Here is a 26,345-nt window from a genome sequence, read left to right on the forward strand (position 1 = left end):
AACTTTTCTATTATACGTAGGTTCTCTATATATAAGGCTTTTAAAAAGCTTAAGTACGTTTTTACTATTACGCTAGTCTTAGCGTACTTTAATTCTAAGCTTAAGACTTAAATAAAGACTAATACTTTAAATATAGTTATAGCTATAGTATTATTATAAGTTTAGTGTAATAGCGTCTTAAAGCCTATTACCTTTATCTTAATAAAGATATTATCTACTAAATATAACTATACTATCTATAATAAGAAGTTAATAGTAATTATTAAAGTATTTAAGAAGTAGCGTCTAGAGCTTACTAGCACTACTAATTCTATTAAGATAATCTCTAACTATACTATATTATAAATATTTATAGTAAATAAAAAGTTAAATTACTATTAAGCCTACTAGATAGAATTTCTTAGTAAGTTTAATTTTAAGATTACTTATAGACTAGAATAGCTTAGTACTAAGCCTAACACTCTTACCTAACGCTCTAGTAATACCTCTATAAATCTAAACAATCTACGTATACTATACTAGAACTAGATAGTTCTTAGACTAGACTACGTTAACCTAATTATATAATAAAATATTATAAAAGTATAATATAGTAAGAGCGCTCTTTATATAGTATATCTAGCTTATATACTTTTTAAGAATTATTTAGAGTCTATACCTACGCTAGCTACTATAGTATATCTAATAAGTAAAGAGGTAGTTAGTAATAGTAACTTAGTAAATAAGAAGCCTTAGCTAGCTACTACTTTAGAGCCTATAGTAGAAGAAAAGTCTATAAAGAACTCTTTACTTTATATTATATCTCTACTAGTATAAGTACTAATAGAGAGCACTATAGACAATATACTTATAATAGCTATTTATACTATCTATAACACTAATAATACTATAAAAGAGATCTTAAAGGCTAAGGCTAAAAGCGCCTAGTAGTTACTATATAGTTTTATTATAGAGATATAACTTAAAATAGAGCTAAAGAACTATAAAGTCTATAATAGACTTATATACTTTAGAAAGTAACTTATTATTCTCTTTAATAATAACTTACGTAAAGAGATTATCTAACGCTTCTATAATACTCTCTCTACTAGCTATAGTAGTAAACGTCTAATATATTACCTAGTTAGTTAGTATTACTACTAGCTTTTAATAATAGATACTATTACCTAGTATATCTATAGATATATTATCTATTACTATTTAAAGCTTTATAAGAACTAGAAGTAAAGACTTCTTTATTCTTTACCTATCTCTTATAGCTTCTAGATAGACATCTCTATTAACTTTATTACTTTACTACTACTATACTTATACTTTAGTAAGACTTATAAGCACGTTATAGTAGTTATTAATAGACTTAGTAAGTAATAGCGCTTTATTACTCTTAATAGCCTTAATATATAGACTATTATCTACGCGTTTACTAAGTATGTATAAAGAGAGAAAAGGTTTCTATTTATAGTAGTATTAGATTATAGCTCTTAGTTTATCTTCTATTTCTAGAAGAAGCTCTATTACTATATAAGTATTATACCTAAGCTATCTATAGCCTATTATTCTAAGATAGATAGCTAAACTAAGGTTACTAACACTAGTTTAAAATATTACCTTTATATATATACTAATTATATATAAAATAACTAGATAGACTAGCTATCTATTGCGTAGCTTACTATTAATAATAGAGAAAATACTTTAATAAGTATCTTCTTTACTTTTACTATAAAGAGCTATCTTTTATATATAAATATTAAGTCTAACTATCTAATCTTTATAGCTTTCTTCTAGTCTAAGTAGTTACTTAGAGAGAAAGCTTATAAAATAGTAAACTATATAGCTAATATTATCTACTTTATATAGAAGAACTTATAATAAACGTAAAATAAAATAGAATACTACACTAACTATAATAGGTAAGCTACTTCTAAATACTATATTAGTAACTAGATATACCTTAATACTTATAATATTTCTACTATACGTCTAAATAGAGGCTTAAGTGTAAAGAACTTTAGCCTCTATAAAGTTAGCGTAGTCTTTAATTAGTATACTATTATTCTTAACTTATCTAATTACTATAAGAATATTTACTCTATTTTTTATCTATAGCTTCTATATCTTAACACTAATTAGTCTAATTATAATATTAAAAGTAAAATTATATATAAGAAGCTAGATAGTATCTATAACTATTATATTAAGAAGATTATTAACTATTATATTAAATAATATTATAAGAACTCTATTACTAGCCTTAAAAGTATATAGTAGTATAAGGTTAAGTATACTAACTCTTCTAACTAGAACGCTAACTTACCTTAGTAAGACTATACTAACTTATAGAGTACTAAGAAAGCTATAAAAAACTTCTATAATTACTATTCTTATAAGCTACTACTATACTCTTTCTACTATAATCTATAAAGAATTAAATCTATAACCTCTATCTAATTAGGCCTAGCTCTAATTTAAGTAAGAAATATTAAAGTTTAATTCTACCTCTAGCTCTAGATAGACCTATACGTAGAATCTTACTTATTACTTAACTTAACTCTTACACTATTCTACGTTGCTCTATACCTAGAATATAGATACCTATTTTCTTTCTATTACTATAAGTAACTCTATAAAACTATAAGTAGTTATAACTTTACTCTAACTTATAAAGCTTATTAAATAAGTAAGTCTATAGTATTACTAACACTATTCTATAATTAGAAGTAAGCCTACTTAAGTAATAATTAGTAATACTACCTATAATCTAGAATACAAGAATAGAAGTAGAGTAACTAATAAGTACTACTAGAAGCTCTTTATTAAAGCACTTAGTAGAGTAGCTATTAAGACTAACGTTACGCTCTATTACTAAAGTTATAATATAATAGATAAAAGATTAGCTTATCTTAACTAGAGTAAGTAGTTATAGCAAATCTATATATTATATATTAAGTACTAAAACGTATAATAACTATAAATAATTAAGTAAATATAGTTAAGCAGACTATAGTCTATAAGTAACCTACATTATTTATACCTATAGCTTTCTTTCTATTATTACTACTAAATATATCTAGATAACTATTCTCTAGATCTTTAGAATCTCTTTTATAGCTAGTAAATAAGAACACTACTATATTCTAAAATACCTAGAACACCTAAAACACTATAGTTTAGAAAACGCTTACGCTACGTAAGATTTAGTAATCTAACTACTACTATAGTAGCTTTCTAGATCTATATTCTTTACTTTTCTATATAGAAAAGGTAACTAGCTCTACACTAGAAGAGCTTATAACTTATAACTATAACTATATTAATCTAGATATTAAAAAAAACTATATTAAAGTTATTAGTTTTAATAAAAAAATAGATAGTATTTACGTATTTTTAGAATTAAAATAATAGCTAGAACTTAGTATTCTTTATAATAGTAATAGTTTTACTATTATAATAGGCTAAGACTTTAAGAAAGGCTCTAAAGCTATTAATAATAACCTTATCTTTAGTATTACTATTTCTAATAACTTCTATTTTAGTAGTATAGTTACTTAATACTTATAGTAGTTTTACGCTACTACTATTTATCTTATAACTACTATTAGACTTCTTACTAAAGAATATAACGCGCTTCTAAAGTAAGTCTAGCTTCTACCTAATATAGTTTCTTATATATAATATAATAAGAAGCTTAACTACGTTTAGAACTTTAAAAAGAAGCTTAAACTTATAAAATAATAATTAGTAGATAATAGTAGTATTAATCTTACTACGCTTACTAAAAAACGTAATAAGCTCTATCTTAAAGGTAAGAAAGACGCCTACGTTATCTATAAATATAACTAGACTATACTCTCTCTTAAAGAACGTAATTTAGATAATAAAAATAAGATTAATAACTTATATAATAAAGTTACTAAGCTTAAGAATAACTTTACTTATAAGAAAAGTAAAGCTAATAGCTATTACTAATAACTTAAGAATTAGTAATAGCTTACTACTATCTAATAAGATCTTATTATAGAGAAAAAGAAGAAGTCTATATAGTATTACATTAACTATTAGAATAAGAACGCTAACTATAGCCTACTTAAGAAGAAATGTAATAACTTTTATAAAGACTAGAAACGCTTATAGTAGAAGTATAATACTATTATTACTAAACTCTAAGTGTATAAACTAAGCTACTATCTATATACTATTTTCTACTATAAACGTACTAATTAAGCTAGTTATAAAGAGCACTATACTAAGCTAGTAGACTATTCTCTCTAAGAGCGCTAAGCTTCTACTACTAAATATATTTAACGTAAGAACGCTAATAATAACTACTAAGACTACTTACTAACTTTATATTAAGACTAATTTTCTACTCTATATTATAATAATAAGTGCTAATATAATTTTCTAATATAGTAGCTCTAACGTAATAATAAGCGTAGTGCTTATAGTAAAATACTAGCGCCTAGTATATATATATAGATAGTCTCTTTAGTAGAAGGTTCTAATAAAGGTATTACTTTCTATCTCTCTAATATTACTATCTTTATTAGCAAAAATAATAATAAAAAGAACTATAAGAAGTAGTATTATTCTACTATTAATAAATATAAGACTTATATAAATAATTACACTACTATAGTATACCTAGAGTCTTATATTTTAAGAAATATATAAAATCTAATATATTATAATATTAAAGGTACTAAGAACTACTTTAACCTACTTAAAGTATTAAACTACTATTTTACTACTAAGTCTTATAAGAAGAAAATAGAAGCTAAAGATTTTTTATAAAATAGTTTATTAGTATAGAAAAGTAGAGAAGCTTTTACTACTTAGAAGTAATACTTTATAAAGGTACACGCTATTCTTAAGAAGTTAGACTATAAGATAATCTTCTACGCGTAATAGTTTATGCAACTAGATTTAGTAACTACTACTACTACTAGCTCTATTTATAGTAAGACGCTAGTTACTTTCTTAAATTAAGTATAGAACTAAGACCTTAATAGTAAGAAGATCTAACGCTAAGCTACTCTAGCTATCTCTATATCTATAAAGCGCTCTTCTAAGAAGAACTCTAGTAAATTCTATTATTAATCTCTAGATAACTACTCTTTAGAGCGTAAGTGTAGATCTAACTAAATAGCTAAACGCTTAGTAAGCTTTAGATAAACTAATATATAACATAACGTTCTCTATAAGAATAAAGTATACTTTAAGTATAGTAATAAAACTTATTAGAGTAATAACTACACTAAGTCTTACGCTATACTATTTAATTAGATTAAGAGCTTAATACTAAATATAATTAATACTAACTTTACTAATAATAAAGCTCTCTAATAAGGTAATAATATAAATAACTATAATGCTTATATTAAAGATAATAATTATATTAATAAAGAAGGCTATATTATTAACTATAGTAACTCTAAATAGTAGCGTTTTTAGACGCTTCTAGACAAAATTATAAATAAAAGCTAAAATAGAGTAAATCTCTAAATAAGATATAACGTACTATAGAGTACTATAACTACTTATAAGTTACTACTATAATAATATTAGAAGCTAGTACCTTCTTCTAATAGTAGGTATATATCTCTACTACTATTATCTCTAGTATATTAGAACTCTATAAATATCTCTACCTAGCTAAGTAGCTAGACTTTAAGTATTAACTAATAACTAGCTAAGAGTAGAAATCTACTATTAGTCTTATTAATACTAGCGTAAGCGCTTACTTTATTAGCTAAAGATAGATTAAAGACTATTATATTACTACTATATAGACTTCTTCTATTTAACTATTACTTATAAATAGCTTAGTTATTAAATTACTATTAGAAGCTATTAAACTACCTATTAAATATAGGTCTTATAAAAGCTCTATAATATACTATATTACTAATATTAGAAAATACAATATTATTCTAGGTATAAACTAGATAGATACCTATAATATTACTCTTAGGTTTAGTACTAAGTAGTCTATAACATTTAACGCTACTTACTATTACTTAAACTATCTTAAATATAGTATTACTAAGATAGTTTATAATAAGTAACTACCTAATAGTAAAATAAGAACTTCTAACACTAAGAGTTCTATTATAATTATTAGTACTAAGATAGCTTACTTAAACGCTAGAAGATACTCTAATAAGATTATCTAGGTTAAGCTTTATTATTAGAAACGCCTTAAAGAACCTTCTAATAAGAATACTTTTAAATTCTTTTATAATAATATTACTTACTACTCTACTATATTCTAGAAAAACTTTAATAAGTATATAGAGAAATATAATAAGCCTAATCTTACTAATAATAAGCTTAAAAAGCTAGTTTCTAACTAGCTCTACACTAAGATAAAGAACATTTTTAGCGTTAGACTTACTAATAACCTTTTACTATAGTAACCTAGTATTAACTACGTTATTAATATTAAAGGTAATAAGCCTCTATATCTATATATATATAGGCTTACGTAATAAGAAATAAAGGCTATAAAAGTATATATTAATAAGATAATAGGTAAAGACTTTATATAGCTAAGCGTCTTACTATATACCTTACTTATACTTATTATTAAAAAGCTAGAGAGTAGATTATAGATTTACGTTAATTACTACAAACTTAATAGTATTATAAAGAAGAATTATAATATACTTCTTTTTATTAAGAAGACTTTAGTAAGAATATATAAAGTACGTATTATAAGTATTATTAATATTATTACTATATTTAACTTAGTCTATATTAAGAATAGTAATAAAGAAAAAATAGCTTTCTAAACTTACTATAGTCTATATAAATATCTAGTTATACTCTTTAGTCTATATAACGCTCTTAGTATATTTTAAATATTTATTAATAAAACCTTAAGAGAATACCTAGATAATTTCTACAGCGTATACTTTAATAACATTTTAATTTATAGTAAAAATAAAGATCTCTATAAAGAATATATTATTAAAGTACTTAAGAAGCTATAAGTAGTAGGTATATACTTAGACGCTAAGAAGTGTCTCTTTAAGGTTAAGAAGGTTAAGTATTTTAGCCTTATTCTTACTACTAATAGCATTAAAATAAACCTAAAGAAAGTATCTACTATTTTTAGCTAGTTTATACTATAAATAGTAAAGAATATTTAATTCTTTTTAGAATTTACTAACTTCTATTATTACTTTATTAAGAAGTTCTTATACTTAGCTAAAGCTCTTACAGCTCTTACTATAAAGAATATAGATTTTAAAAAGTTTTTTTTCTTTTATAGAAAGCTTAACTATATATAAAGCTTTCTACGTAATTAAAGACGCCTTCTCTAAAGTAGGTATACTTACTTACTTTAACTCTAAACTAGAGTTCTAGCTAAAGACTAATACCTCTAACTTTATTACTATAGCTATTCTATTATAAATAAGCTCTAATAGTACTTTATAACTTATTACTTTTCTATTATAGAAGATAACGCCTATAGAATGTAATTATAAAATATATAATAAGAAACTCTTAGCTATTATTTAAGCTTTTAAAGAATAGTAATTTAAACTTACTAGTACTAAAGATTTTATTAAAGTTTTATTAGATTATTAAGTATTATAGACTTTTATAGAAAGTAAGCGCCTTAACTACTATTAAGCGTAATAGATAGAATTTCTAGCTAAGTTTAATTTCTAAATTAAGTACTATTCTAGAAGATAGAGTATAAAGCCTAATACGCTTATAAGGCGTTTTAGTAATCTACTTAAGAATTATAATAATAAATAGTATAAGTATTAAGTATAAGTTATTATTAAGCTAGACTAGGTTAACTCTAAACTCTAAGTTACCTTTCTTAGCTTTAAGAAAGATAGTAGAAGTCTTTACATAATACACTTAGCTTACTATTTCTTTAGCTACGTACTAGATAAGTCTATCTATATTACTTAGCTTATATATTAGCTTAGTAAAGAAGACTATATTAGTAACTCTTACGCTAAGACTTCTATTATAATAGCTTTTCTAGCTGCTAATATAGCTAATAATAAATCTACTAATAATATAGCTCTTTACACTTTAACTAAGTAAAAAGACTTATAGCTAGCTATAAAATAAGCTTACGCTAAGAAAGAAGACAGTGTTCTAAAGAAGTTGCTTAAAGCTAAAGTTAATAGTCTCTAATAGATACTATATAATCTTATTTATAGTAGTTATTATATACGCCTAGAGCTAGAAGACTATAAAGTTATTAATAGTCTCTTATACGTTAATAAACGTATTTATATTTTAAGAACTAGTAATATCTATATACATATTATTAAATAGTCTTATTACGCGTTCTATAGAGAATATAGTAGTAAGTATAAGTTATACTTTTGCCTTATATAATAGTATTACTAGCCTAAGATAATAACTAATATAGTCTAATACTTATGTAACTATCTTATTTATAAACGTATAAAAAGCTACTAAGATAGTAAATATAGGCTTTTATACTCTTTACTTATCTCTAATAAGTATTAGGCGTATATATTTATAAACTTTATTATTTATCTTTCTACTTACTAATATAATAGTTAGGTCTTTACTAATATACTTATAATAGTTAACTATCTTACTAAGAAGAAGAAGTTTATTCTAATAGTATTACTTACTATTAATACTTTAGTTTAGACTTTTATTAAATACGTATAGTAGAAAGAAGGTTACTCTAAGAAGATTATATCTAATTATAGTAGTTAATTTATATTATATTTCTAGAAACGCCTCTACTATTATTTAGAAACCTACCTAAAGTACTTATTAGCTTTCTATCTATAGATAGATAGATAGACTAAGAATATAAATACTTACTTAAAGTAATATCTTTATACTTATATTAATTATAAATAAAATAATTAGGCGCTATATCTACTAATAGTAGAATTTAAGGCTAATATAATAGTTAGCTTATTAATAGGCGTCTCTTTCTTCTACGTAACTAAAGAATACCTACTATAATTAAGCCTAGAACTTTCTTTTCTAGTTAACTTCTAAGACGCTGCACTAGTAAGAATAGATAAGGTAAGAGTAGACTATTTAGTCTAATACCTTAACTAGTTACGTATAGAACTACGCGTATCTATATAATAGGTATAAGCTAAGTAGACTAAGTATATAAATAATAATTATCTTCTAGCGCTATTATTTAAAGTAGATAATCTAGTTATACTAGATACTTATAATATTTATACTACTTAGCTAAATTAGTTATTAGATTATAAGAACTATAGCCTATTTAAGATAATCTATTTAATAGATAACCTAGCTTATAAACTTTAACTACTACTAGAGATAGAATAAGTCTATAACGTTTTCTACTTATAGCTACTTTACTCTATCTTCTCTAACTCTCTTTTTAGATAGCGCGTTAATCTAGAAGAACTAGCTATAATATATCTAGATATTAAGAATAATAAGAACTATATAGTAGAGTTTATTAAAAACTATTACGTTAATAATAGACTTAAGAATAGTAAGAAGAAGAGACTTCTTTAGTATAGAGTACGCTAGTCTAGCTACTCTAAGAGATCTAATAACCTATTCTAGAAACTATATATAAATCTTATAGGTAGCGTAGAGATAATTAAGAATTTCTATCTCTACTACTCTAATAAGCCTAAGATTTATCTAAAGTTTAAGACTTTAGTAAGCTAATAGAAGCTAGTAATACTAATACTTAAGTAGAATTCTATTAACTACTACTTTACTAATAGCTTATTATAAGTACTTACGTAATACCTTTACTATACTTATTAAACTTATAGCAAAGAAAGGTGCTTTTATAGTTATATTCTACTACGCACTATAATAGTCTTCTAGACGCTATCTTAAGAGAAGATTACTAATACCTAGAATAGTTATATAGTATATGTATATTACTAACTAGAAGTAAACTATATCTAGAACAAGAACTAGTCTTACCTTTAGAAGGCTATACTCTTACTACTATAGAGAGTTTAGCTATAGAGTAATATAACGTTATAGCGTGTAATCTTCTACTTACTAACTATTAAATATAGAATATACTACTATATTACGTTAACGCCTATCTTTATAAAATCTATTATTACTATTTAATCTCTATATCTCTAATACTACGCTATCTATCTTAATTGCTAATAACACGTATATAGACAAATAATAAAAATATATATAGAGAACTTAGTAGATAGTAGCGCTATTAATATATTTAGCCTACGTAGCTTTTGTAATATAGGTATTATATTTATATTATATTTATACTAATATTATATTATATAGAGTAAAAAAGGTAGTTAAGTATTAGAACTTACTTTTTTTAAAGAGAGAGATAGTGTAAAGAATTAAACCTATAATCTCTACCTAATTAGGCCTAGCTCTAATTTAAGTAAGAAATATTAAAGTTTAATTCTACTTCTAGCTCTAGATAGACCTATACGTAGAATCTTACTTATTATCTAACTTAACTTTTATATAATCTAGTACTATATCTTAATACTATCTTAGCGTATACTTTTAATAGCTACGCTAAAGGCTCTAATAATAAAAGTATAGTAGAAGACTCTACTACTTAGTAAGCTAATCTACTAAAGAAAGTCTATTATAGCGCTAGTTTAGAAAGTAAGTCTTATAGTTATTTAGTAGACCTAAAGTAGCTAAGTAAGATAAGATATCTTTTTAGTATTAACTATATATAGCTCTATTACTACACTTATAGTTTAACCTAGTTAGACGTTACTACTAGAATATTACTATTACTATTACTATTACTATTACTTTAACTCTAACTCTAACTCTAACCTTAACTCTAACTCTAACTCTAACTCTAACTCTAACTCTAACTCTAACTCTAACTCTAATTCTAGTGTTAGCTCTAATCTAGACGCTGCGCCTACGTATTATAATATAACTAAATAGTATCTTATAGAGAATATAATATACTATAAAATATAGAAGAATAGAATATAAAAATAGAGTGTTACTATTAAAGCGCGTATTATATTTTAAATAGTTTATTACTATTAAGGCGCGCACTTTTAGAGAAGCCTTTTAATTACTAGTATAATTACTTTAAAGAAAGAAAGTAATATTATAGATCTATCTATACTTACCTAATTACGTTATTATATAACTAGCCTAGCCTAATTAAGTTAAACTAGCACTAGCTCTAGAATATAAAGGTCTCTATACTTCTATATTCTACTTAATAGCTTATATTCTATTATATATCTACCTAATTACATCTCTTATAGTAGTAGTAGTAGTAGTAGTCTTCTCTAGACCTGCAAAGAACGCAGTATTATCTTATAGTTCTACTTCTCGCTTACCTAAGGTTAGCTTATAGGTAAATACACATCTAACAACCTACTACTAAAGTTATACTACTTCTCTAGCTACAATATAAAGAACATTAAGCCTGTTAACGTAGTGCTAAAGAAGATTACAGATAAGCGCAGTGTACCTTAGAGTGCTGTTGCGCTAAACTACAATATGTGTAAGAGTATTACGCTAGTATATAGTGTAAGAAAGAAAGAGTAGGCTGTTAGCAATTGTGCGGCGCTAGGGTAGAGGTTAAGTAATAAGAAGATTAGAGAGATTAACAGAGTTAGCTTTTAGAGACATACTACGAGTCTGTAGCAGTAGGGTTAGATAGAAATAGGCGACACTAGTTTAGAACTAAATGAGTAACGATGTAGCTTCGTATAAGTGTGCTGAAGTATTGAAATTCTACGCCTATCTCAGTAGCGAAACGAAGGCCTACTTTATGTGTATGTCGTTGCTGAGCAGTTAAACTCGGGTGCTATCCGACCTTATCACAGAGGCTACATTCTGTATCAAGAACCCTGGAAACCGATTTTTGTATACCCATGCCTTGTATTCCTTCTTGTAGTGATGAAGCTGAGCAGGGATGCCGGTCCGACGGTTGGTCTGAGCAATATCGTCCATCCACGGTTCAGATACCTCGGACTTGACTGTTATATCCACATCAAGCTGCTTGTTGTGAGAGTGAATCCATAATTCCTCGACAGATCTCCCGATAAACTTGCTCCATCGGCGCTGAGAGGTAGTGGAACTATTCAAGTCGCCAGATCGAACTCGAGAGTTGTTGATTAATTTTTGGAACTGCGTTTCGAGATCCAATGCTCGCCTGCTAAGCGTCCATGGAAAGCGATGCGAGTGGACAGAGGGGACAGAGCTAATGGCGCTAAGCCTGACGGCGAATTCCGGGTACCTTTTGCATACTCGAATAAGCGGAGCTATGTTGACGCGAGGGACAAATTGATCGAGTCGGAAGGTGAAGGAGGTACTACCGACCAGGGAGTGTCCTTTATGCGGTAATACAAATGTCTCCATGTAGGCGGCGAGGTCTCTGAGAGGGACTCGATGTGTGAAGTGCTGGAATTGCAACGGAAGTGCTTCCTGCCGAACCTGGTAGTTGACCTGGCAGAGATGGAAGTAGGTTCGATATCCGATCTCATGCACCAAAGGTGATTGGCGAGTAAAGCTCTCGTCTCCAGATTTCTTGCAGTATGAGTATATGGTGTTGCGCAGTTCTAGAGCGAAGGTCAGCGCACTGCTATTTATCGACCTAGAAAGTTGCTGCTTTACCTCCGGGTAGATCCATAAAGCCAATCTTTGTCGCATCTTGTTTGGTACCAAGTCGGCGCAGTGAGTGCGTAGTTTCTGGTTGCATGGTGACCGCGGGATGGTTGCGGAGTGAGGCTGAAGTTTGGTTGTGGTTGTGTAGTGTGGTGACCGGTGGGAGTTGATACGTATGACTGAAGAACCTGGTGAGAGAAGAACCTCGGGAGCGTCCGCCATAATGCGCTAGTCCATGTTGGTAAGTTTATCACACATTCGCGCATTGGTCGAAGGAAACGCTTCGTCACTATAATTACGTAGACCCATAATATGATTGGTCTACTGTCTTAGTCATGATACCGCCGAACCATGGACGGACGCGATAATGTCTCGTGGTGGCGGACTTGCGAAGACATCATCTCATATAAAGTCGACATGCACCCTCTAACTTTTAGGCCACAACTCTTCACATTCAACAAATTCCGACGTCGATCGCACCACCAAACACACATCATGCTGACTGGCACTACTGGTTGTTTAGTAATACTGCCATGGCTGGTCTCACTTGCCACATGCGACATTCTTCTTGGTAGGCAATCCATACCAGACTCGAGAAGATCAGATCATGAGTACTTGTACGGCGATCTTCATCATTCAGAAGACGCAGCAAATATCATGAAAGACATGTTCGAAGCACCCAGCCAACTTACCTGGCTCTTCATCTCCTTCAGCCTCATCGCACTCTCCACCTGCTATTCGCGCTCATTGGAGAAAACGAAGCACCAGCTTCTTCACTGCCTCTTAGCTACCAGCCTCATCGTGCGATTTTTAGCCATATTCTCATGTATGCTGCATTTGAAGCTGCAATCTCTAGACTGGATTATTCCCTGGCTTGCCATATCACCTTTGAACATCCTCGTCCTTACAGAATTCATTGATCTTCGTGCTTGGGAATGTACGTCTTTGGGAACATTCCTCGACAATGTTTGGGAAGGCGTGTCTGGTGATCCCGCAGCAACCGACCGCAACGGTATCGTCAAGCCTCGATTCGACTGGACGATGATCTGGAATACGACAGAATTGGTATCAACCCAGGACGCGATCATTCGACTAGCCTACTACCACCTCTTCGAGAACGCGGTACGCGTCTTGTGCCTCCGATACTATCACCCACACAATGAAGGCGCGCCATACACTACGTACATCAACAACTCGGAGATCTTGACCGGGTTACTGGCGCTCCAGGTGGCGGCTTGGACGTACTGCAAGATGCGTGAGAACGCCAAAATGCTGGGAGACGTTGAGAAGGGAGCTGCTGCCCTGCAGATGGGTCCAATCGTTGCAGATCGTCTTTAGTCCCGGTGGATCGTGGCCTGCCAGTATTTGTTGATCGTCTGGTATCGTATATTCATTTTCCCGTATGTATGTCGCATATCGAAGATGGCCCGAGAATATTTGATGAGGTGCTCCGGCCTGACAGTTCCCGTGGTGGTGGATCGTGGTTGGCAATGACGTCGCGCGTTGGACATTTCCGCAAATCGTTAGGCTGCGATGTCTGGTCAAGCATGCACGTACCCGAAGAGCTTTGCGTTAGACAATAAAGGTATAGAGAATCAAATAATTCCGCCATGGACGCTCAAGTGACCGAAGCTTTTTCTTCGGCGATTTTCGCTAGTCCGAGATGAGCCCATTGACCGCGTGTGAACGGGTCACAGACAAACTTTCATGGCAACCTTAATCGACATGTAAGTTGCGCCAGACACATCACCTGCGCGCACCGTCCCGGCGACTACCGGCAGGCTGGACAAGATGCGGGCATGATGCCAGGCGCTGGAATTGTGAATCTGCCGCTCCAGTGCAGATAAGATAAGCCTCATCGAAAGTGGGGATCGAAGGCGCTGATCAGGGGTAAAGCACGTGCCCCACCCCGGTCATCTCAGTGTGATAGCAATCTTACCGACGACTTCATTCGCCCAATGCGTTTCATCGACCATTGAAAGGGTTTAGCCTTTGTTCTCACTCGATGCCGCAATCCTGACTGAAGAAACATATGAGCTAGCAGGTGCCCCAATAGACGGTTGTGCCGGTCTCTTTACTTTTGTGCGACTTGCCCACAGTACTTATTCCTAATACCCACGCACTCGCCGTGGTGGTGTGGAAGAGCAGCCATGTCGTTTTTGGGCGACCTTTTCAGTTGTGGTCGGGCGAGACGGACGCGTGAGACGTCAACAGAGCCGCTTGAAACAAACGACGCGACGCCCGAGCCCAGCGACGCGCATGGAACTACTGCAACCACCCTTCACCCCACGATTGAGAAGCCGAACGACATCCCCGCGCCCAATGAAGACCGTTTCGAGCGCGTCGCGAATCCAGTGAGCGCAAGTGTACGGTCTGGTGCTGAGAGTCGCGGCAGCAGGAACGATGATGTCGAGCTGGCTGTAATTTCGGAGAAGTCGAAACCGAGTGCAGGATGGATGGTCGAACAGAGGGTCCTAGTCACAGCTACCTCCGCCACAAAGCAAGATACGTCGTCAGTAGCCGAGGAGCAGGAGCCCAGGCATGAACTCGAACAAAAGCACGACGAAGAACATGTTCGCGCTGTCACCCCGCCGGTTCGCTGCGCCACCCCTGAACAGGAGCCATGGAACTCGACTCCCGTCGCCTATACACAAGTAGAGCCTGAAGTCCGCGACACTGTCGCCGCTGCACCTGTGCGATGTGCGACACCTGAACCAGAAACCCGTGCGATCACCCCCGAGCAGCAACCCGAACCGAGTACCCCGTCTGTACACGACGCAACACCAGAACTGGCTATCGATGAAGTCGCATCCACCAGTTCCGAGGTTGACGATGTTGTTGAAGACGTCGCGACACCCAAGAAGACCGCACCACTTTGCTTCCTTGACATGCCGCCAGGTATGTTACCGCCTAGTCTATATACATGTATAAGCGCTAATGCAACACAGAGATCAGAAACCGCATCTATGAGCGTATGAGCGAGGAGGTGCCCATCAGGATGTGCCGTCACGATGATCCAGCACTGGTCCAACGCGAAGGCGAAGCCACCCCGACCAAGCGGAGACAATATTACAACCTTACGCAGGTATGCCACCAGCTTCGCGAGGAGTTCCTACCGATATACGCGGAGAAGGCACACTACATCATCGACCTGTGGAGCCAGAAGTCGAACCTGGTCAAGATTGACTCGCTCAAGGGCCATGTCTCTTTGGACATCGATGCTGCGTGCTTCGACATGGAGCCCATTGACCTGTTGCCGCTCATCCGGTGCCTTGTCCGAACTCGTCGCACCGACTGTCGCTTCACCTCCACTGAGGGAGTTGTCTTCCGCAGCATCTCTGAGATCGTTGGCGAGCTCAACAAGCTGCTACCAAACCCTGCCAACAGCAACCAAAGCTGGCTTACCGCAGTCAACGGGCCGATGAAGAGGATCGACTTGCACCTGTTTCCCCACGACGACATCCGACAATACTACCGATTCCGTGGTGCCGAGCCCCTGCTGCGCGTAGTCTACCCATCGGCCGTGAGTGAGGAGTGGATGAAGCGGGCCTCCAAGTCTGAGGGATACGAAGCGTACTTGCAAAAGACTGGATTGGACAAGTTCGAGATGCACGTCGTTATCGGCCACGCTTCTCGACGTACCACAAACGAAGGTCGCCTGCCGCTTGACTGGCGCATGAGCTACCAGCTGTCAAGGCACTCCATTGACAGCCGCGCTCCCCGCATGTCTATGGATATCGCAGCTGCTCGCATGTCCATCGACAGGGCGCCTCGGATGTCATAACGACGAATTGATAATGTTTGGGGCGAATGCGCATCCTGCGCTTAGTGCTTACGTCCTGCACTTCACGTTCGAGCTGTATGCCATCTTGGACATGGCTATTTATGATTGTAACAGGGCGCAGCGCTCATTTACTTGTAATGTTTTCTAGGGAGGACAATCTGTTTGTAAGCGCATGGCCGCCCAGTGACCAACCACGCTCATCTCCAGTAGCTACGGGCGGCGTCATGGCATCATACCCTTTTATGTTTTCTATACCCCGAAATCGATCAAAAGTTCTTTCCTTCATCTTCACCTTGAACATCATGACCGACTCAAACACTGAAGAACAACCATCGGCCCCAAAATGCGTGTCATCATACGACACCAGTGATCCACTCCAACAAGATGTTACGCGCAGCTTCAAGAATGATATACTTTGCATCACATTTCTACGTAACGACGGCGTTCTACGCTCGCCGACTGCAGATCGCAAAGTGCTCTCAGCAGAAGGACCCAGTAAGCATCCTATCTACTGTGTCATTTCAGTACACTTGACTTCATCGAAGCTTTTCTGAACTGCTTTACATAAGACTTCAAGGCGCAAATGATGAACTTAGTATTCGCCGACGGTAGCAAGACGCCCAAAGAGATGTGGCTTGAGCAGAATGCAGGGACTCTACCAGAGCCGCTGTCACAGCAGGAGATTGACAGGGTCAAGAATCAGCCTGACGGCCGGAAGGACTTGCTACTGACGCGTATGCATGAGAAGTGAGTCACGACGCCTTATTCTGTGGACTCCTGTAGGATCAACGCTGACAACTTGGAGTTTGTTGGACGTCAACGGCGTGCTTGCCTGAGTGTCAGGCTGGGAATGCGTTCCGAGCTGCGATGAGATGGCATGTTTGACGGCGACAAAGTAAACCTTGTGGCGCTCAAAACCAAGCTTCCTCGTACGTATTGACACAATTGACACAAAAAGCCAAACTTGTTCGGATGCAAACCATATTTGACTTCGCGCCGAAGAAAAAGCATGGCATTCGTAGATTACGACAGGATCGCCAGCACACAGCGGGCATGTGCCTGGACGCCTGAAAGTTTCAGACATGTGTGGCCCAAAGCATCTGTCGAAACCTTCTTATCTTATCGTTCAAGAACATGTAGCGTCATGTTCGGCGTGGACTTGTACAAGTTGTGTCGAGAAGGAAACGTTGAACTTGTGCATCACGACGGCATGTGCCTATCATGAGGGGAGGAGTCACAAAGGCACGGGGTCTGGCTCTGCAAACTTCACCAATCGGCGTAACCTCGGCCCGCGAAATAGCCCTTCCCTTTCGCCCTCAATCCATTACTCCTGCAAGCCCATCCATTTTCAATCCACATCATGGTCCCCGCTTCACCTCTGCACAAAGTTTATCCGCACCTCTACGATGGCTCATGATGGCCTGTCTCACTTGTGCGCTCGGCGGTGCTAATGCCTACCAAGCTTCCTTCTTAATTTCAAGAATTTCCCCGGATTTGCTTCGAAACACCGAAAGCCAGCCCCACCAATGATATGGTGCGCACGCGGGTACTAGACGGACGGGCTAGGCTCGGAGTAGTACTACAAACGCTGGCCAGATATATACCCATGCTCGGTTCCTGTACAATCAGCACAAAGCACTACTCCGCAAGGCGTAGGTGCTCTATCCTGATGGCGGAGCACGCTCAATCTGGGAAACTAACGAGGAGTCTACAATACTACCACCGGGAAAGATGGTATTGTGATGGTGTGTAGTAACCATCTGCGCACACACGTGGGAAAGCAAATACATTGCTATAAAGCCGTCTTGTACAATGGATCCACATGAGGTTTCCAGCTCGCTGTCTTCCATCAGTCAGCCTTCAAGATGCGGTTCTTAGCGACCGTCACTGCTCTGCTTCTGGCCCCTACGGCTGTTTTTGCAGCTTGGGGCTACACCGATGACGGCAAAAACTATGTTATCGATACGAACGCGAACCTAGTCGTCAAGGTCAGCAAGTCAAACGCCGACATGACTTCGATCAAGTACCGTGGCGTTGAGTACAACGGCCAGAATGGGAAGAATTCGCAGGTGGAATCTGGCCTCGCACCCGGCACCGTCACCATCCAGCAATACACCAACGTCATCAAGGTGACGATGAAAGTAGGAACGCTCGTTCACACTCTTGTCTTCCGCTATGGCAACCCCAACGTCTATATCTTCATGAACAAGAAAGACAGCAGCATCACTGTGTCGCGATACATCCTTCGCATCCCGCCAAACATCTTTACCAACAACATCAACGAAGACACGGACTGGGTTCCAGATGGCGCGACTGCCATCGAGTCTGGTGACATCAATGGGCTCAACGGTCAGACATGGTCCAAACATTACTCGGGCAAGCTGTATGGACGCACTATGGATTACGACTGGGTTGGATACACCAATCGAAACGTCGGCATGTATATGATTAGGTCGAATCACGAGAAGGCGTCGGGCGGGCCTTTCTTCCGAAGTTTGGTGCGCCGCGGAGGTAGTGGTGGCCCGGATCTCTATGATATCTACCACTACAACATGGGTACGTGAAGTCACTCTCGGCCTAGACTAAATCATCTGCTAATGTGCTACAGGTCATACTGATGTGATGCGCTTTGGCCTGCAAGGTCCCTCCGTCCTCCACTTCACGGATAGCGGTGCTGCACCGAGCACCGCACTCTTCGCTCGCAACGCTAACTGGGACTGGATGGACTCCCTTGGAATCGATGGCTGGGTTCCGGCTAGTCAACGTGGTGCCGTCGCTGGTGTTGGTTTGGCCAACGTAAAGAACGGTTACCAGTATGTTGTCGGTCTGAAGAGTGCCCAGGCGCAATACTGGACAATTGCATCATCCAGCTCTTGGAGAATCAGCAAGATTCTACCAGGCTCGTACACTTTGACTGTATACAAGGGTGTAAGTGAAGCCATACATCAGCACTTTGTTCTGACGTGAACTCACCCGATCTTGCAGGAACTCGAGGTTCACACTAGCACTGTTACCGTCACTGCTGGAGGCACCGCAGCGCTGAACACGATCACTTGCAACGACCCGTCGGACACGGCTGTCATGTGGCGAATTGGCGAATGGGACGGCACGCCTAAGGGTTTCCTGAACTTCGGCGACAGCCCCATGAAGCCTACCTACATGCACCCATCTGATTCGCGCCTCGCCAAATGGGATGCTAGCAACTATATTGTGGGTACCAGCTCCGCTGCCAACTTCCCCGGCTACATGTGGAAAGACATCAATAACGACCACCTCGTCTACTTCCGCCTCAGCGATGCGCAACTAACCAATGGCGCAAAGATCAGAATCGGTGTCACAGAGGGCATGTCTGGTGGAAGACCGGCTATTGCCGTGAACAGCTGGACCGCTACCTTACAGTCCGATAAGGGCCAGGGCGATACCAGAAGTCTGACTGTTGGAACGTACCGCGGCAACAACTACGTTTATGAGTACAGTGTGCCGGCAAGTGCGTGGGTGAAGAGCGCGAGGGAGTACCAGATACTGAAGATCTCTGTCATTTCTGGAAAGACGTCTACGGGTTATTTGAGTCCCAGTATCAGTCTCGACGCGGTTGAGATGATCGCGGCCTAGACAGCTTACTCTTCTTCTTCTCTCTCTATGACTTGCGCGTGGAATCAACATACGTAGGGAAGTAGCGCAGAAGCAGCAAATGCGTAATGTCGTCGAGCTGGTGTATTCTGGTTTCAATCATCGCATCGCGCTATTGTATCAGCCTTGTCTCTAATTTAGGTATGTATTCACGCGCTTCTCTCATAGATAGGGTCACATGTCTGGTAAGTAGCATAACCCTTACTTCGGTCACCTGTGTCACTATCTAATATTGACCAGCCACAACCCCCATGTCCAACGCTATCTCTCCTACGCGCCTGCCTGCGCGCCTGGCAGAAAGCTCAGATGAAGAACTAGAAGTTTGTGCCCCGCTACAACACCCGTCCCGACACTCAAGGTATCGAAGCATCTACGCGGATGCAACAAGTAGTGAGGTTGCCCGACGGGACTGTCATTGCGCAGACAGAAATCGGTTACTATCCTCCAATGACAATTCAGAGTCCTCGGTGTCCCCCGTTTATGCAGTACGGGTATCAGCAGACACCAATGGATATGGCATATGGCTCCCCAGTGCCTCAAGGAGGTGTCTATGGCTACAACGCCCCCGCCTACATGACGCCATACCCTCCAATCTTCTCGACACCTTACCATGTGCCGCAGTCGTTCCCGCATCCGGATTTGACCACCAGAGTGCGCCCTGCTCGTTACGTTGTCAAGGATGACTCTGGCTCTGAGCCTGATGTCTCCAGACGAAGTTAGACCAGAGTGCGCCCTGATCGTCGCGTCGTCGACACCTTTGACTGATGTTATATCGCCTTGCACGCTATTTGGTACATCTGTAGAACCATCGCAAACTTTGTCAGAGTATGGGTACCCCAGTCGCATCGTCTCCATCAGCAGTTACGATGTAAGCTGTAGCTATGTATGGACGTAAACAGTCACAGTCCCATCAAACCCAGAGCAAGTGTTGGCGCAGCTATCAGTACCATGCAGACTGCCACCGCACAGGTGTGCTTTACTCTAACTCAGCCGGTGATCACTGATCTAGCATGAACAACCAGACAATCGAGGAGCGCTTGAACGCGACGGTCCCAGTGCCCAACCCACAAACAATGGACATCAAGCACGCGATTGGAATAAAGCTTGCGATTTTCTCCTGCACAGAGCCTGACCTGATTCACACTCCCGAAGTCCGCTCTGAACCAACGTGCAACCGAGCCAATACTACGACGCCACTAGCATGACTGGAAACGATATCAAAGGGAAGTTCCAACGAAGGTCAGCAAGCCAGAAGGAACGTGCGGATGAAGTGACTCAGTTTGTGGGAAAGTTGGCCAACCAGAAGGAGGAGTTGGACAGAATGGTTGCCCAGGGTCTCTTAGACATCAAATCAGAGAACATCTACGTAAGGTATGCTTCCCGAATGCATTACCACGATCTAACTTACAACAAAGGCCAACGTGACCAGTCTCGACGATATTGGGCCCCTGGGTTCCTTTGAGGAGTGGACGATGAAACTAAATAACCAGTCTTCCGCCGCCCCAGAGGGTACCACTGCGCTAGTTCATATAACCGTTCCACCAGCCAGGAAGGCGCGGGCCGCCTCTGTCCTCCTCCAAGAGGCTATTACCGAATTGAAAGGACTACCCAAGTACACCGACTCCATTTTGAAGAATGAAGAGTTGGAAATCACGCAACGTTACGAGATGCTGGTAGCAGCAGATGATTGGTACGGCAGCATGCTAATCCAGGCGGCTGAGCTTTATCTGGAGCCAGCGGAGAGAACAATCAGTTCCTTCATCGACGCATACAAAGAGCAAGGAAAGGACCTTGATCAAGAACTCCTGCAGGAATTCGACAACCAAAGTCCCGAGCAGAAGATGCAGATGATGTTGGATCACCGGGTCGCTACTTTCGCAACCACTGCCGATAATCGCGAGATATCAACCTTTCGCAAAAATGTCCTCATGCTGCTCATGTTTACACAAAGCAGATGGAAGTCAGAAATGGAAGACTGCCTTAAGGAGCTTCGTGGTGTTCTCCCTTTAACTGAGACGATCTAGTCAGGGACGGAGCGAATCGCGGAGGGAATGCCTTGCGCTGCCTTTCGTGTGTTAACGTACAATGAATTGAGAGATCGTTGAGTCAATCGAAGATGACGGATTTAGTGGGTTGATACGAGGTTGCCGCATACAAAGCATCAGATGTCAACAAGTGAGTGATGTTTGAGACAACGTATGCTTCAGGCCTAAAACATGTTTTTTTTTGTTTTATGTAGCTTCGACATATACCCGAACTTGAAAGCACACTGAAGGTGCCCTGTATATCTAGTCGCATAGACAACCAGTGAAGTTGTCTAATGACCTACAGTTCTCATGGCTCGACTGTCCGTCGTCGAGCTGATGTGAAAATCATGCGCAAGTTCGACTTGATGATGGAGAATGAGCCTATAGATGACATCAGCTCTATCATCATGAGCTATCTTCTACCGTATATCTACCTAGACTGACCTCATCGAATGGTGCCGTGTTTGTGGACGTCATGCCACGCTTGTGCTGTTTCGTTGTCGAAGACGACGGCGTTATTGAACTCCCAGGCGGCTTCGACGTCCAAGATCTCGACGTTTATGTCGTCGCGCCCCAGGGCTATCAACCGCTCTAGAATCGTTCGTGCGGCGATGGCCCAGTTGGCGTGGGCATCTGCTACCGAGATATCCGCTAAAATAATTACAATCTTGTTGTACTCGCTGTCCGGACCGGGTGTAGTGTCTTGAACGGGTTTCGGATGACTACTTCGACATCGTAGTAGCGAACCGAGGCTTTCCGCAGTATCTGGTGAACTTCAAGCATAAGGCCGCCGGCTAGCCACTCGCGGAAGCCTTGATGCCGAGTTGTGTGTACTGACAGTCGTGGCGTGCCGGGAGAGCTTACGCGATAGGATGATCTCGTATCTAGAAGAGGAAACGGCGTCATGGTGATTAGATGGAGGAGGGGGTTGTCTGGAGATTGCGCGAGACGCCGCAGCTGGTTCCGATGGGCTTGTGAAGTAGTTGCGTCGTGCCGTGACCAGTACAAGCTAGAAGATTCTAGTGATTTTGCGCGGCGGGTTGAGCGTGGTCGGAAGAGACCCGACTTGTTGCTTCGTTGTCTCTTATGATCGCTCATGGTGCGCCCCCGTAATCGGCCCCACAAATCGTAATGGTAGCGGAGTTGTTACCCAGGGTTGGAACGGGGGATTCCAGGCTGAGGAGATTGATCAATCCTCGAACGCAAAGCTCCTTCGGCATTGAGACCGTTTGGGGAAGCCACGGCTCTGGGGCGCACGAGCGAATTCTACTAGCAAAGCAAATACGGTTGGAGGTTTGTCACTTCCGCTGTTGCCATAGGTCAATTTGCATGATGACAAGAGCATACCGTTTGCAGACCAGCCTCCGTGGGCCCAGCGAGACAGCGAGCTCTCTGATAAGTTTGTGCCCACGCTTTACATGCGCGCATATGTCGACAAGCAGGGCAACCCTCCCAGCCAGCAGGACATTGAGCTGATCATCGACCACCCACGCCTGCACATCTCCGGAGACCCCCGATCAGCCCAACAGAACGCCACCATCGACAGCCAGACTCGTAGACACACCAGCGCTGCTGAGATCAAGCAAGGTCGTCACCGCTACCTTGGGCGCCAGATTCGTGCCGAGCGCATTGAAACGTTTTGCGAGGCGGTAGATCGAAATCTGCTCCAACACAACCCTGACAGTGGCAGTAGCCAGTCGGTCGTGAACAATCCCTTCAAGTATTTTGGGGTCACCAGCCACCCTCACCGCCGCATGAACCAGCATGCTTCGCAAAAGTCTACCAATTGCATCATGGCGCTGTCACCAACGTCGGCAAGTATCTGAAGTCTGAAGGATCGATAACACGCAGCTACGAAACCAAAAGCTACACAATCTGCCATGTGGCGGACGAAATGGAGTATCGGCTGAGCGAGGAACTCTTCTGCCGAATGGGTGGAGGATCCTATTACACCGGCCGGGGCTTCAACATCGCAAAAGCTGGTTCGGCGAGCTCTGGTGACTTGGGTGAAACCAATTTCCGCAACGGCGCCGAGCAATGGGCAGTGTGTCGCGACTGGCGAATGAGACACACATCTTACAGCGTACGGTGAGCGACAATGGCGACCGGCGGCTTGTCTATGGCTCCGCATACGCGGCGATCGAACGGACAATATTGGACGAGTCTGAGAAGATCAAGCGCGAGCTGGACGAGGAAGACGAAGTTCTTGTTGAGGCGTCGTTTGTGGTGTGAGATTCGATATCTTTATCGCGATCACATCGCCTACCATCTAGTATGCTGAACGATACTTCTCATCAAACTACGAAACAATCATTCACAGATCCTGGTTCATCACCCCAAAACCTTAACCATGGCTTCCCTCCACTTCTCGCCCCATCTGCCCATCGCATAGAGCGCCATACACCCCGTAACCACACTCCAGATGCCCAGAATCGTCATCAACCACCCGTTCCCTATTGCACTCAATATCGGCTCCGCAACTACCGCGCCGGTGAAAGAGAAGATATTTCGCACAAAGTTGTTCAGTGCAATTCCAGACGCAGCGCGTCTAGGCATGAACTCCGTGAGCATGGTATTAACCAACGCGAAGATAAGCATACTGCCAATGCCAAAGAAGAAGTTACTAATCATCGGCACGATCCAGTGAATCCCTTTCTCCGCCGTCCAGCCATAGACGATAAGAGCGGAAGGCCAGAGAATAGCAGCAATCCACGCATTCTCCTTCATCCGATCTTCAGGACGGAAGATCAGTTTGCCTCTGTCGTCGTAGCGGCCTGCTTTTCTGGCTTCGCGGTGCATGATGCTGTCGATCCATTTGCCGCCGAACAGTGAGGCGAGGAGGTAGCCGACGGAGTTGGGGATGTAAAGTAGGCCGATTATGAGGGTGGAGAAGGAGTAGGGTTGTGCGGCGAAGGTGGATTGGATGCTGATGTTGAGGATGTAGAGGCAGCCGAACGTTATGCTGGCGTAATAGACGGTTAGGAAGACGGGCGGGAAGCGGAGCCATGCTATGATGCGCAGTGGATCGATGAAGATGTGGCGTAGATGTAGTAATATACTCTTAGTCTTCTGGACAGTGGAGGCACGTGTGGTGCTTCTTCCGAGGGTTGTACTTTGCTCTTTCCCGGCATCGTTGTTGGGTAGGGCTGTTGGGTCCGCGGAGGGTTTCTCTTTTCGATGCAGGGTCTCCGGAAGAGCGAATATGATGAAGATCAGGGTCAGCCCACCATATATGACCAAAAACCACTGTGTTGATCGCCACCCTAGCCCTGACCCTAAAGCACCACCGATGATGGGCGCGAAGAGAGGTCCGCAGAGCGGTCCAAGGTAGAAGATGCCCATCGCTCGTCCGCGCTCTTTCGTTTCCCAGACATCGGCGATAGTCCCTGCGCCTACAGCCTGTACCGATGCCGCTGCACCACCAGACAGGACGCGGAAGACGATCAGCATAGCGATGCTTGTGCTGATCGCAGAGAGAATAGCGAACAATACGAAGAGTATGAACGAGGTGATGTATATCGTACGTCTACCCAATCGTTCAGAGAAGGAGCTCCACCACAGCGGGAAAATTGACATGCTAAGCATGTACACAGCAACGCTCATGTTGGTTACTGTCTCCGTTGCATTGAAAGCTACGCTGATCTCTTGCAACACTGGCATAACGATCGCGCTACCCATAGGTGCTGCCATGGCACAGAAGGCGACAATGAATGTGAGAAGCCATTTCGTTTGCCGCGCATAGTGTTCTGGGTTCTCAACCTCTGGGATGAGCGCGAAGCGTGCAAGGAGTCCACGGCGCTGTGATCGTGGAACAATAACGGCATCGGGTAGAACCGAGGTGGTTCTTGCCAGAGTGACTGGACGTTGTTTCGTATTCGATGTTCTCGGCTGGTCGGCATTGGTGGAGTGCGTTGAAGCCGTTGACGCTCGTGATGACGAAATTGACATTGTGTCGTCGTTCCCTTGGTTGCTTGTTTCTAACATATCTTTTTCCGATATTTCTTCCTGTTCTAATTTCGTCTCTTCTTCGATGCCTCGGTCCGGCACATTCTCCTGTTTCAACATCCCGGAAGGCGATCTTGCCTTCTCGTCGTCTGCCATCATTGCCCGTTGCAAAAACGACAAGAAAGAAAGAAAGCCAAGTAACGCAACGACCCGATCTTCACAAGGTTATGTCAATCGACAGCTTGCATTGATTTCCGCGTGCACCTGCTCTTTTCCGTATGCGTCGTAATACCTCGGTTGTCGACAGCCGCTATCTCTAGCTCTTCAGCATACTATCAACGCGTACCTGTACGCTA

General features: G+C 39.7%; 6 protein-coding genes across 6 annotated transcripts; 5 read left to right on the top strand and 1 right to left on the bottom strand.

The window, feature by feature from the left end:
* Positions 1-14,753: 14,753 nt before the first annotated feature.
* Positions 14,754-16,387, top strand: J4E79_002607 (uncharacterized protein; the record flags this gene model as incomplete). The annotated part of the gene is made up of 2 exons (XM_049351505.1): positions 14,754-15,501; positions 15,552-16,387. The coding sequence occupies 2 exons, from the start codon at positions 14,754-14,756 to the stop codon at positions 16,385-16,387; spliced, it is 1,584 nt and encodes a 527-aa protein (XP_049214143.1).
* A 384-nt stretch (positions 16,388-16,771) lies between these two features.
* Positions 16,772-17,138, top strand: J4E79_002608 (uncharacterized protein; the record flags this gene model as incomplete). The annotated part of the gene is made up of 2 exons (XM_049351506.1): positions 16,772-16,882; positions 16,965-17,138. The coding sequence occupies 2 exons, from the start codon at positions 16,772-16,774 to the stop codon at positions 17,136-17,138; spliced, it is 285 nt and encodes a 94-aa protein (XP_049214144.1).
* A 1,114-nt stretch (positions 17,139-18,252) lies between these two features.
* On the top strand, positions 18,253-19,999 carry J4E79_002609 (uncharacterized protein; the record flags this gene model as incomplete). Its single annotated transcript, XM_049351507.1, has 3 exons — positions 18,253-18,943; positions 18,996-19,315; positions 19,373-19,999. 3 exons carry the CDS (start codon positions 18,253-18,255, stop codon positions 19,997-19,999), a joined length of 1,638 nt encoding a protein of 545 aa, XP_049214145.1.
* A 1,219-nt stretch (positions 20,000-21,218) lies between these two features.
* Positions 21,219-22,041, top strand: J4E79_002610 (uncharacterized protein; the record flags this gene model as incomplete). The annotated part of the gene is made up of 2 exons (XM_049351508.1): positions 21,219-21,383; positions 21,433-22,041. The coding sequence occupies 2 exons, from the start codon at positions 21,219-21,221 to the stop codon at positions 22,039-22,041; spliced, it is 774 nt and encodes a 257-aa protein (XP_049214146.1).
* A 1,421-nt stretch (positions 22,042-23,462) lies between these two features.
* J4E79_002611 (uncharacterized protein) lies at positions 23,463-24,276 on the top strand (the record flags this gene model as incomplete). Its single annotated transcript, XM_049351509.1, has 3 exons — positions 23,463-23,764; positions 23,911-24,088; positions 24,127-24,276. The coding sequence occupies 3 exons, from the start codon at positions 23,463-23,465 to the stop codon at positions 24,274-24,276; spliced, it is 630 nt and encodes a 209-aa protein (XP_049214147.1).
* A 99-nt stretch (positions 24,277-24,375) lies between these two features.
* J4E79_002612 (uncharacterized protein) lies at positions 24,376-26,148 on the bottom strand (the record flags this gene model as incomplete). Its single annotated transcript, XM_049351510.1, has 1 exon — positions 24,376-26,148. One exon carries the CDS (start codon positions 26,146-26,148, stop codon positions 24,376-24,378), a length of 1,773 nt encoding a protein of 590 aa, XP_049214148.1.
* Between the last annotated feature and the right edge of the window lie 197 nt (positions 26,149-26,345).

This window comes from Alternaria viburni (assembly GCF_023758015.1).
Source record: "Alternaria viburni strain BMP 2772 chromosome Unknown scaffold_4, whole genome shotgun sequence".
Classification (NCBI taxonomy): domain Eukaryota; kingdom Fungi; phylum Ascomycota; class Dothideomycetes; order Pleosporales; family Pleosporaceae; genus Alternaria; species Alternaria viburni.